The sequence below is a fragment of the Papio anubis genome, chromosome 13 (genome assembly GCF_008728515.1).
Source record: "Papio anubis isolate 15944 chromosome 13, Panubis1.0, whole genome shotgun sequence".
Taxonomy (NCBI): Eukaryota; Metazoa; Chordata; class Mammalia; order Primates; family Cercopithecidae; genus Papio; species Papio anubis.
Window position 1 is genome coordinate 100,199,490 of NC_044988.1, and position 13,385 is coordinate 100,212,874.

At 46.4% G+C, this 13,385-nt stretch overlaps 1 protein-coding gene across 4 annotated transcripts in view; it reads left to right on the top strand.

Moving 5' to 3' along the window:
• Positions 1–2,738: 2,738 nt before the first annotated feature.
• FUBP3 (far upstream element binding protein 3) overlaps positions 2,739–13,385 on the top strand; it is a 59,985-nt gene continuing 49,338 nt past the window's right edge. For 3 of the 4 annotated variants that reach the window (XM_003911186.3, XM_009188005.3, XM_009188004.3), the window contains exon 1: positions 2,739–2,928. In XM_003911186.3, the coding sequence (XP_003911235.1) occupies positions 2,845–2,928 (84 nt within the window). In that variant the 5' untranslated portion in view covers positions 2,739–2,844. Of the gene's footprint in view, positions 2,929–3,803; positions 4,659–13,385 lie in introns of all 4 variants that reach the window. The other variant, XM_009188008.3, reaches the window with a different exon arrangement.

A 13,385-nucleotide genomic window follows, 5' to 3' on the forward strand; every position in this document is an offset into this window, starting at 1 on the left:
GGGTTGGTCTTGAACTCCTGACCTCAGATTGTTGATCCACCTGCCTCGGCCTCAAAGTGCTGGGATTACGGTTGTGAGCCACAGCCTGGCTTTTCCCTTTCTTTTTTTTTTTTTGCAGAGACAAGGTTTTGCTCTTCTTGCCCACGCTGGAGTGCAACGGCACATTTCTCGGCTCACTGCAACCTCTGCCTCCCGGGTTCAAGCGATTCTCCTGTCTCAGTCTCCCAAGTAGCTGGGATTACAGGTGCCCACCGCCACGCCTTGCTAATTTTTGTATTTTTAGTAGAGATGGGGTTTCACCATGTTGGTCAGGCTGGTCTCGAACTCCTGACGTCAGGTAATCTGCCCGTCTCAGCCTCCCAAAGTGCTGGGATTACAGGTGTGAGCCACCACGCCCAGCCGAATTTTTCTTTTTTAACCTCTAAGAATCTTTCCCTGTCTTCTTTGGACAAGATCATTCTCCTTCATTTCACAAATACTAAGAGCCAATCAAATGTCAGGCATTGGTGCTAGGTGGTAGGGAGAGCAATTAACAAGACAAACATAGACCTTATGTCAGCAGAGGCTTTATTCTAGGGGAAAAGGCAGACAATAAACATATAACTGCATGATGATTTAAAAGCAACTGTGGTAAGTGCTATAATAAGATGATGAAGTCTAGGGTGTTAGTAGAACAATTAACAGTGGTCATGACAGGGTCATCTGCATCTTCTATGCCCCCAAATATAAGTGACCTGTTCAAAGTTACTCAACCAGTAAAAGAGGGGGAAACAAAACTCTATCTTCCTACTTACAGATTCTCCGGTCTTTGGACCAAACCTTGGAATATAACTTATATTTGGGCCAACAGCCTTGTTTTCACTATTTATATTCATAGGCAAAGCCAGCTGGACTATGCATGAATCAACATTCTAACCTCAGAGATATATTTTAAAAATTCAAAACAGAAGTTATCACTGATATTGGGTTCACGTGAACAACTGTGTTCGTGAAAGTTGATACCATTGCCATTCCTTGATTTTTAGAAGCAAAGTTAAAACGCTCAACACACCCAGAACGGGCAATAAATGGATGTGTTGGCATGATCCTCCTCATGCTGGCACTTCAACAACACAGCAAGCTATGTACTTTTGAGCAGGGGTTGAAATATTTTTCCTGAAAGTGATCTTCAAGCTTGCAATTTTGCCAAATTCTTTTATTTTTCCGTAATTTATGAATTATTCTACTTGGCATTATTGAATACAAAATAAGTTTACTAAGCACCGACCATGTGCCAAACCCTAGGGATACAGGGAAAAATAAATCTCTGTTCTAAAGTAACTCATAGTCTAGGAGAGAAGTGATTCACAAATAAAGAACTATGCTATGTTATTGATCAAGTATTCCTCATACTTCTTTAGAATGCCCAAACCTCTCTTGGCATAATGACACAGTGCGGGTTGAGGGTGGGGTCATCAAGGAAAGTCATATGGGACTTTTTTCCCCCAAGAAAGCGTCTTGCTGTCACTTAGGCTGTACTGCAGTGGTGGGATCATAGCTCACTGCAGCCTTGACCTCCAGGGCTCAGGTGATCCTCCCCCTCTGGCCTCCCAAGGAGCTGGGACTACAGGTGTATGCCACCACACCCGGCTAATTATATTTTTTGTAGAGATGGGGTCTCACTATGCTGCCCAGGCTGGTCTTGAACTTCTGGGTTCAAGAGTTCTGCCTGCCTTGGCCTCCCAAACTGCTAAGATTACAGGCGTGAGGTACCGCACCTGGCCCATATTGGATTTTATTTCCTTTTCTTGGTGCTTATCTTCCTTCACAACTTCAAGATGGGCATAAAATGTTTGACAACATGGTTCTTCATTAAGTCCAATTCCTAGTCATAATAGGGCTTGGGAAATAATATGCACAAAGGCAATCGTGCTAATACAAAAATGGGCGCCTCCTAAACCTTGTTACTTGTTTGCTCACTTATAAGAAGAGCCAATTCAAAGGCTCAACTGAATTCTAGCACTAAGATTCCTTCCTTGCTGTGGAACAGCTGTACCTAGTCACTTCCATTAAAGTTACATGGGCGTTGCAAGAAGCCTCCTGCAATACAGTTTTGACTCAGCAGGCATGGGAGTAACGATGGTCCTGTGGTATTTCCTGCACCCCCAGAGTCCCAGAGTTGACACCACGCTGGCTTTTCAGTGGGCGCGTCCCTCCTGGGGGCGTCACCAGACAGCCCCAGGCGGAAGTGGCGGCGGCCCATCCTCATGCAAACTGCAGTGTAAGAACTGGGGCCCAGGACTCCCCGCAAACGTGGGACGCTGACATTCTGTGGTGCTGTCCCAATGCCATTTCAAAGCGCTCAGCCCCCAACTTTCCAACTAATAGCCATTTCAGGGAGGGACTGCCCAGGACCAGGCTTTTGATGAACCACGTTCAGGGTGTCGTCTTGGGAGAGCCACGTCAGTCCCTCTGAGATTCCAAACGGCCGACAGAGGACACCTCGGGACCGCATCCGAGCCTCAGGGACCTGTCAAGATGCCATCGACGATCCTGGACCACATCTCGCCCGGGAAGGGAAGGGTCGCGGACGGACCCTGGAGACCGACGGCTGCCTGGCGATCTGAACCCAACCCGGCGCTGCCCTCCCGCCCCCACTTCCGATCGGTCGAAGGTCACGTGCCCTGACCCCGCCCCCGCAGACGCGGCTCCTCTAGCTGAGAGCTGCGAGCGTCCCGGCTTCCCTTCCGCCGGAAGTAGGGCGACTTTCCTTTTCCGGCTACGGGTCCCCAAGCAGAGCGGGAGGCCGGACCGGGGAGCCAAGCGGCGGCGTCGGCTGCGGGGGCGACGGCGGCGGGGGCGGTAATGGCGGAGCTGGTGCAGGGGCAGAGCGCTCCTGTGGGGATGAAGGCCGAGGGCTTCGTGGACGCCCTGCACCGGGTCCGACAGGTACGGGCGCAGCCGGCTGGCAGGAACACGAGATCCCGAGGCGGGGCCTGGCGGGCGGGGAAGAGGAGTTCGGGCCTGGGGGCGGGAGGCAGCCTGAACCGACGTCTCAGCCAGGCCGGGCCGTTCCGTGGGGTTCCTACAGCCGGGAGGAGCCAGGGGGATAAGGCGCCACTGCGAGGCCCAGGCCCGACCTGTCGGGCGGGTCTCCCAGGTGCTTGAAGTCGCTGGAAAAGGGTTTGCCTAGAGCTTCTGGCCCCATCGTGCCCCAGCGGCCAGCGTGGACCCACAGTGTAGCCAGCGCGGGGTTCTGAACCTCGCGAGGGGAGGGGTCCGGGGAAGCCCACGGGGAGGATCTGGGTGTAGACGTAAAGCAGCTGTCTCACCCCCAGTAGCTTGTTAAAACTTGGGGAACGACGTCTTTAGACTTTGTGTTGAGTAGAAGGAACTCGAGGGCATCTTATATGTGAGAGTGCTCTTTGGAGAGGGGAGAGAGGGAGGTGTTACATGTGTGGGGGTGGTCCCCAAGAGGCAGAAATTTCTCATGGCAATCTTGCCTCTGCTTGGGAGAATGATACGGCCTCATTCCGACATTGAAACTTTACTGTCTGACAATGTCGTACATTCTGTCAGAGTTAAATTAACTGGGTTTTAAAAGGCTTCAGGCTTCCCTAGAGAGTGAATATGGGACCTGCCAAAAATACTCATTAGAACAGAACGTGTTCTTAAATTTTATCTCAAACTTACTTACAAGTTAGCCCTAACACTTCAACTTCCGCTGTTAGATGTCTTATGTTCTCCTCTCTTCTTATGTAATTGTAAGCGCACTGATACTTTAAAAATTGGGCTATAACTAATTACTGCTTGATTCCTAACAGAAAGCCACAGGAGTCATTGTGTTAGAAGAAGGTCTTCACTCGGGCGCTTGAAGATATGGTCTTTACATCTCTTTCCAGTATTCCAGGGGAGGGAACCCTACCTGTTTCCCTGATACTGACTTTTCATGTTATATATTGATGCTCCTATAGACATTATATTGGATCCTAGAACTTTCCAAACCTGTGGTTCCACCTAAAATTTTATCTGATGAATTGTTACTTTACTGCCTAGGTGCCAACCAGTACGGTAGTGAGTATCCATCTTACTTAGACTTCAGATCCACCCATGGCTATAATGGATGAACATACCACCCAGCTCCCCTTCCACCACTCTGCTTGCTGGTGTGTTACGGTGCTCTCCTCTACAGTACAGGGTCCTGAACCTTGTTTCTCACTGGCTACTAATATGTAGTGGCTTTCGCTCTGTGCTGATGTGTGACAGTCAACTTGTTGGCCTTCTATGTCCGGGAAGAATTATAGTCACTGCCTTAAAGGGCTCAGATCCTCAGTTTGCAGAAGGCCTGTAGTTGAACATAAAGTGAATTTTGAACCATTGAGAAGACATTCCGCTTCTCTTGAGCGAGTGGTTGAACTCATATTCTTGGACAACCTGCTCCAGAGGGAAACCCTCTGTTAAATGCTGACCTAATGTGGATTGTTGAAGCAGTGGTGTTTACTACTAGCAGTGAAAACTTCATTGGATTTGTTCTCAGCTCTGAAATGCACCATTGACTGGAGCAGTAATAAGCCCAATGGAGACAGGGCTGTAAGTGTGTTGCTTCTGAATGTTAACAGCTGGAGGTCCATACTATCTCCAAGGATTTGATGGCCTTTAAAAACTAAAGAAAAAAACAGGTTGGTGGGTAATTTTAGGTTTATTGCATATAGATTTGCATTGGGCAAGAATGGAATGTTAGAAATCTGTAATACTGTATGCTGATGGTAAACTTACTCAGAGGATCTCATTTGGGCATCTGGAAGGTGATACTTCTGTGTCTTTGTTATATACACAGCATGTTGCAGAGATGTGATTTTTCTCACCATTAAACAGAACTAAAAGACGGTATATTTATTTAAATGCAAAACTTTTTCCCCTTTTATGTCTCCTCATAAACCCCAGAGACAGTCTGTAAGGCCCTCTTAAATTTGTCAGACAGTGAAGTGTCTCATGCTCAGTTTTTCTAGCAGATCTTAATAGAATCTCAGTTGACCCTGCTGGGATTTGAACCTGTAGTTTCTATTAAGTCTGGTGTGTGAAGTCCAACACCTTATCAACTAGGCTTTCCCTCTGACATCTTGAAGCCTCCGTGTATATCCTTTGGACTCTTTGCAGCAAAGTGCATCAGTTGTTGGTTTACTCTGAGCGTGGCATTCTTAGATTGAGAAGAAGTCTCTGAAGATGTCAAATAAAATGTAAAAATCCCCAGCAGTGTGAAGTCTAGTGAGTTAATGTTTGGCACAAGCAGGTAATTTACATCCATTCTATAGGGTAGTAGAAATGTGATCTGGGCAAGTCACAGTGGCTCAAGCCTGTAATCCCAGCACTTTGGGAGGCTGAAGTAGGAGGACTGCTTGAGCTCAGGGGTTTGATACCAGCCTGGGCAACATAGTGAGACCTTGTCTCTACTAAAAATTTAAAAAATTAGCTGCATGTGGTGGCCACCCCTGCAGTCTCAGCTATTGTCTCAGCTATTTGGGAAGCTGGGGCAAGAGGATAGCTTGAGCATGGAGATCAAGGCTACAGTGAACCGTGATTGCTCTGCTGCATTCCAGCGTGAGTGACAGAGTGAGACACTGTCTCAAAAAAAAAAGAAAGAAAGAAATGTGATCTCATTCAGTTCCATGGATGAAGATCTAAAAAACTGCTGGATATTAAAAAACATCTTGTCTACTTTTCCCAAGTCATTGGCTGGTTAGCAGAAGTAGTGTTTCTTCAACTAGTTCAGATAAGACAAAATGATGTTCCACGGCCGTCTTTATCCTGTCTGTCTAGGTTGCAAGGGGACCTCTGAATGAGTAGATCCAAGTCTGGTTTATGTTGTTCAGTTTTCCTAAAAATATTTTTGAATGTTCCTAGAAAGTCTACCGCTGATAATTTAGTAGCAGCTGTCATCACGCGCAAGCAATCGCTTGTTAGGATAGTGTGATACCACAGTGCGTTGTAGGTTGACAGCAGCCTTCCACAAGCTGGACCAGCCAGCTGTCTGCCAGTCATCACCTACATAGAAATTGTTCTCCTGAGAAACTACTAATGCTTTTTAATGCTTTTAAAAAAGCATTAGATCTGTTTTGATCTAGATAGACTCACTCAATGCCTCTGGGTTGTGTAACTACAGCACATAATGTTGATACAGAATGCAGTGTAAATGGTGCTTCTTGAAGTTCAGCATCGTGGTGGCACTACACTCAAATGAGTGTGACCAAGCCATTGTAGAATTAGTAGAAAGTAACCTTTTGACAGATTTTTAGGCCCAAATCTCTTCTTCGCTGGCACCTTTTTTGGGGAAATGTTGATTGGTGTGGGGACCTCAGAAGTTCCACAGTCCTCCTGAAAATCTCTCCCAGTGCTGCTGTTTCACACTTTAAGCCTGAGCACTAGATAATTTGGGATGTGTGCTATATACCTTGGGCTGATTTAGAGCTTTAGTTACTTTACGATTCTGGCTTTTTAGAACAAGCGCTGAGTTTCCTTTTAAGAGAACACTGTACATCTACCATTAAAAGAAAAAGCCTCCATTCATTGGCCAGTGTGTTCACCCTGCGAGGCTCATTTAACACATGGTTTTGACTCCCGGTTCAGTTGAGTGTACTGAGCACTCAAGAGATCTGAGTGGTACTCCACTGAGACTGTCTTGTACATGTCCAGTGATTGAATAGCTCAGGTCATCATTTCTCAAGGGACTAACCCCTGCCTGTACACTCATTTTAGCTTTCATAAACACTTGAAGGAAACTAGTGTCTGCAGGAAACCCATGGGCTGCTCCTGTAGCTTTACCTTGTTGGGATCCAGTAGAGTACCTGGCAGAGTGAGTCTTCCTTAAAGGGTTTTGGTGACGTCACTGAGGGTGTATGCGCCACCACATGTTAACGGAAGTGCTGAACTTCATATTGGGTATTGGAAAGTAGATCGTGAACTATATATTCCATTGTATGTCTCTAAGGCTTTTCTCATTTTCAGGTGAGAACATTTATAATATGATAATTTATCATATAATTATTTTGGGATAGAGACAGGGTCTCACTATGTTGCCCAGGCTGGTCTCAAACTCCTGGCCTCAAGCAATCCTCCAACCTCAGCCTTTCAAAGTGCTGGGATGGGTGTGAGCCACCTTACCCCCATGCCTGACTGTCTTTATTTTAAAATCTGATAGCCCATGTGTATTATCAAACTTTGGTTTCTTCTTAAGTACCAGTTATTTCATAGATAGAAATTTACTTAGACCACAGTTCTCAAACTTGTGACCTGTGAGCTATAGAAGACTTACAGTGGGCCTGCAGGCATGCTTTATTTGACCCACACAGCACTAATGCTTAGAAACTAGAGTGATTTTTGGCTGGGCATGGTGACTCACGCCTGTAATCCCAGCACTTTGGGAGGCCACGGCAGGCGGATCACCTGAGGTCGGGAGTTCAAGACCAGCCTGACCAACATGGAGAAACCCCGTCTCTGCTAAAAACAAAAAAATTAGCTGGGCGTGGTGGCACATGCCTGTAATCCCAGCTACTCAGGAGGCTGAGGCAGGAGAATTGCTTGAACTCGGGAGGTGGAGGTTGCAGTGAGCCGGGGTGGTGCCACTGCCCTCCAGCCTGGGCGAGGTTGCAGCCTGGGAGAGATTCCCTGGGCGAGGTTGCAGTGAGCCGAGATCGCGTCATTGCACTGAAGCCTGAGACAAAAGAGCAAAACTTTGTCTCAAAAAAACAAACTAGAGTGATTTTGTATTTTTTAAAAAATGAGATTTCGGGCTAGGCATGGTGGCTCATGCCTGTAATCGCAGCACTTTGGGAGGCCGAGGCAGGTAGATCACGAGGTCAGGAGATCGAGACCATCCTGGCTAACACAGTGAAACCCCGTCTCTACTAAAAATATAAAAAATTAGCCAGGTGTGGTGGCAGGTGCCTGTAGTTCCAGCTACTCGGGAGGCTGAGGCAGGAGAATTGCTTGAACCTGGGAGGTGGAGGTTGCAGTGAGCTGGGATGGTGCCACTGCACTCCAGCCTGGACGACAGAGCAAGACTCCATCTCAAAAAAAAAAGTTTTGGCCAGGCATAGTGGCTCATGCCTGTAATCCCAGCACTTGGGAGGCCGAGGCAGGCAGATCACTTGAGGTTAGGATGAGACCAACCTGGCCAACATGGTGAAACCCTGCCTCCACTAAAAATACAACAATGAGTCAGGCATGGTGGCGCGCATCTGTAATCCCAGCTACTCGGGAGACTGAGTGAGCCACAGTAATCGCTTGAACCTGGGAGACAGGTTGCAGTGAGTGGAGATTGCATCATTGTACTCCAGCCTGGGCGACAGAGTGAGACTCTGTCTCAAAAGAGGAAAAAAAAAAGATTTCTGGTTTCCCTAGAAAAGATCTGGCCACACTGCTCCCACAGCCTGCACAGCGATAATCGGGAGGAGCTGAGTAGCTATTGCGCTTTTGATGTGAGGCATTCACACTCTCCGGGTTGCCTTCATTCCCGCCATCTTGCTATTGTTTTATACTGTTCTTTGGGATGCCTAATTGACAGTTTTTTACTTACCTTTTTCTAAATTGTGAGTGAGTCGCCTCTGGTTTTTATTTGAAATTTCTAATGGAAAGAGCTCTGGATGGAGAGTTAGGAGGTCTGAGTCGCCTGGAAGCCGATGCATGACCTTGGGCTGGGTTGGCCTTCCCTAGCATTTGATCCGTAGGCTGTTTAAAGATCTTCCGTGGAAAAGAGATCATGGGCAGTTAAGTTTGGGGTAAGTTAAATAAAGGTGAATTGACTTCTTTAAGGACTTGTGGGAACCTTTAACGGCATTGATGCATTAACTCCTGGGGTGTACGATGTGTTTTATGCGTTAACTCCGCGGGGAGTGCAGGATAATGTTTTATAGCGTTAACTCCCGCGGGGGGAGTCGCGGGATGTGTTTTCATTTGCGTTAACTCCGCAGAGGTCGCGGGATGTGTTTTGTTCGTTAACTCCCGCGGGGTGGGATGTGTTTTGTGCGTTAACTCCCGCGGGGAGTGCGGGATGTGTTTTCGATGCGTTAACTCCCGCGGGGAGTGCGGGATGTGTTTGTTGGTGCTTTCCGCGGGGAATGCGGGGATGTGTTTTGATAGCGTTAACGCTCCCGCAGAGTGCGGGATGTGTTTTGTTGCGTTAACTCCCGCAGGGGTGTAGGGTATGTTTTGTTGCATTAACTCCCACAGCGGTGCAGGATGTGTTTTGTTGCATTAACTCCCGCAGGGGTGTACGATGTGTTTTGTTGCATTAACTCCCGCAGGGGTGCAGGATGTGTTTTGTTGTGTTAACTCCCGCAGGGGTGCAGGATGTGTTTTGTAAATGTCCTGAAGTTAGATCACTTCATGTCCTCTTTCCCTGGAACCAAATCACATTCTGTGCATCAAACGTCAGGAAATGTGGAGCTAGGTAATTTCAGCAGTCTCTTCAAACCTTTAGATATTCAGAGTGTCCATCTAACTGGATCTGGAAAATTTTCACCATGTTATTTTGGTTCTTGTGCTTTCTCATGTTATATCTGCTATCTATTCATACTCCTTTCTCTCCGCTTCTTTGCTGTGTAGTCTTTATTCTGATACTTTATCTTAGAATCATCCCAATTGAAAATGTTCTGCATTTGGAGTTTTATTGTAAAGATTTTGTTCGTTGGTTTTGGGTTTTTTTGAGACAAGGTCTTGCTCTGTTGTCCACGCTGGAATGCAGTGACACGATCACAGCTCAGTGCAGCCTGGATCTCAAGGGATCCTCGCACCTCAGCCTCTATAGCCGGCATACACCATCACGCCCGGCCTACATTTTTATTCTAATACCAGATGTTTACAAATCACTTGTAAGACTGAGTAGCGTGATTGGAAGCAGTGATTTGATTCAGATTACTTACCATTAATTGAAGATCTACTGAGTCCAAGGCTGCTTGCTGGATGCTGGGCCAGTGCAAAGATAACTAAGACAAGTTTGTAAGTGGTTTTATCTTAGTGCGGAATTCAGGCTTTACAACCACCAGGTAAGATAGGACCAGGACTATCAATTCTCTCTCTCTCCATTTTAGTTATAAATTGAGATAGGATCTCTCTCTCACCCAGGCTGGAGTGCAGTGGCGTAGTCTCGGCTCACTGCAACCTCTGCCTCTCGGGCTCAAGCAATCCTCCTGCCTCAGCCTCCCCAGTAGCTGCCACTACACCCAGCTAATAAGGGCTATTAATTCTCATTTTATATTTGAAAATAATGAGCCAGAGGGAGATAAAGCAGTTTTCTCAGAGGTACACATAGTTAATATATGCAGTAGTTCTTGAACCCATGCCCTCTGCATTTTAAGAAGGACTTGATTCCTTAGCAGAGGTAGTTGGGTAGTTTTTCATCTCAATGAGGTGGCTGAAGCAGCAGCCTTTTTTTTTTTTTTTTTTTAAAGGCAGAGTCTTGCTCTGTCGCCCAGCTAGAGTGCAGTGGCGCAATCTCGAGTCGCTGCAAGCTCAGCCTCCCAGGTTCATGCCATTCTCCTGCCTCAACCTCCTGAGTAGCTGGGACTGCAGGCGCCCGCCACCACGCCTGGCTGATTTTTTGTGTATTTAGTAGAGACGGGTTTTCACTGTGCTAGCCAGGATGGTCTCGATCTCCTGACCTCATGATCCATCCGCCTCTGCCTCCCAAAGTGCTGGAATTATAGGCATGAGCCACCATGCCTGGCCTTTTTTTTTTTTTTTTTTTTTTTGAGATGGAGTCTCACTCTGTCACCAGGCTGGAGTGCAGTGGCATGATCTCAGCTCACTGCAACCTCCACCTCCTGGGTTTAAGTGATTCTCCTGCCTCAGCTTCCCGAGTAGCTGGGACTGCAGGCACGCACCATCACACCTAGTTAATTTTTGTATTTTTTGTAGAGATGGGGTTTCACCATGTTGGCCATGATGGCCTGGATTTTCTGACCTCGTGATCCTCCCGCCTTGGCCTCCCAAAGTGCTGGGATTACAGATGTGAGCCACCGTGCCCAACCTAGCAGTCTTTAAACAGATCATTGGAGGGGATTGTTGGTGGAATTCAATGAAATGGAAGGGGAAAGCTAATGGGCGTGTCACATTTAGGGCCTTTGGTGGGAGCGACCCACTCGTAACAGTATTTCGGCGTAGAGCCTCACCTGATCGTCTTAGCATTCTGCCTACAGATGGGCCTCTCCATATCCACTTTAAATTTAACGGGTGTTTAAGGAGCACCTTCTATGTGCCAAGTATTTTGCTATACATTAGGAAAGTTGTTCTTTAACTTTTTCAGAACATGGACCTTTCTGAGACTCTTGAAACTTTGAACCTCTCCCCAGAAATATTTAAATAGTTTGGGATGTAATTTTGGGAAGTCGTGAATTCTCTAAAACTAACCCCTGGGGCTCCTAATTAAGGAGTCTTTGTCCTGAGGGTACCAAGATGATGGAGACAGCTCCAGTCCTGAGCTCTGGTAGTGGGGAGACAGTATAACCAACAGGTCCCTCAGTGAGAGTATGCTATTTAGATGTAGTTTATAAGGTAATTTGCAAACACAAATGTGGGAGTATTTAATTCTGCCTAAGCATAGGAGGGATGAGGTTGTCAGGAAAACCTCCCAAGGAGAGCTGCATCTTATTCAATTGTCATAGAATTCTTTATTTCAGTTATTGCCAGTAAGTAGGGCAGGATCAGCCGGGGCTCCATCTCTGATGACAACAATAGTTGTCATTCATGGAGCCCATGTTGTGCTGGGTGCCAGGCAAGGATTCTTATATATGTTCTTTCATTTGATGGTCACAAAACTCCTGGGGAATGGCATTGTGATGTGATTATTAAGAGACAGACTTGAGGTTCAGACAGTATGAGTTCAAGTTCTAGTTCTGCCACTTACTAGTTTGGCTTTAGACAAGTTATTTGTTTCAGCCTTGTTTTCTCATCTGTAATGCAGAAATAGTTGATGATAGTCATAATTTTAAAAACAATAGTATTAGAAATTAGGACTTTACCCTGGGTGGTGGGGTGGGTAGTGACTGAAGGGGGCATGAGGCAGACTTCTGGGGTGCTGGTGATGTTTCTTGATCTAGGTGCTAGTTACATAGGTATTTTAGTATCCAAAACTTCAGGGAACTATAAACTTATGATCCATGTATTTTTGTGTGTCATTATTGTTCTTCAATAAGAGGTTAAAATAGCAAGCATTTCTGGTTCCTTACTGTGCACCCGGCATTGTTTCTAGTGCTTTACATTTGTTATCTTGTTATCCCTGTGAATACAATTCCAGGCAAACTGGTTCCAAGTCCCACAGTAAGGAGAATAGTAGCTACTTTAGAAGGTTGCTGTGACAATTAAATGAGGACACTTGTCAGGCACTTAGTAGGCAGTATGTTTGATGCACTGTCTTCTTTGTAACATTAGGTAGTGGGATGCAGGACTGGGACCTGCCCTTAGGGCCCATGACTCCAAGCCTGTCTTAGGAACTTGTTCTTAGCCACGGGGCTACTTGCCTCGCTGCATACTGTTTCTTCCCACTGTGGGAAGTAGAGACTTGCAGTCCAACCTCCCTTTCTCCCAGGCAGGGCCTCTCTGGGTGGCTGTGCCACTCAGGGTCTGGGGAAGCAAGTTGGGTTCCCACGCCCTTGATGCCAGTGTGAGTCTCCACCTCTGCTTGCTGTATCCATGCGAATCAACAGGATCTGTGTTGAGTAGCACGGACGCATATGTGGATGGCATTCAGGTGGCTTTGCCTATTTCTGATTGGTATAGAGTTCTAATAAGTATGAAGTTGTGGGGCTATTTGCAATTTTTTACTTGGATTTGTAAGGTGATCTACTTTGGTTATGAAACCTGTCAGAGAATTTTAGTCTTGAAAATGTGTACTGGGAATAATTAATTGCCATGTTTTCTATCTTTAGTGATTTGTGTACCACCTTTATGATTTTTGCCATATCATTGAACCTTCAGTACACTATTTAATATTCTTAAATTTAGATTATTTATTTATTTATTTTGAGATGGAGTCTTGCTGTGTCACCAGGCTGGAGTGCAGTGGCTCAATCTCGGCTCATTGCAACCTCCACCTCCCGGGTTCAAGCAATTCTCCTGCCTCAGCCTCCTGAGTAGCTGGGATTATTGGCATGCACCAGTACACCCAGCTAATTTTTGTATTTTTAGTAGGGACGGGGTTTTGCCATGTTGGCCAGGCTGGTCAAGTGATCCACCAGCCTTGGCATCCCAAAGTGCTGGGATTACAGGCGTGAGCCACTGTATCCAGCCAGATTTATTTTGAATATATATGCATATATATATTTTTTGTTTGTTTGTTTTGTTTTTTTGAGAGACAGGGTCTGGCTCCTGCACAGGCTGTAGTGTGGTGGCTCAACCATAGCTCACTGTAACTT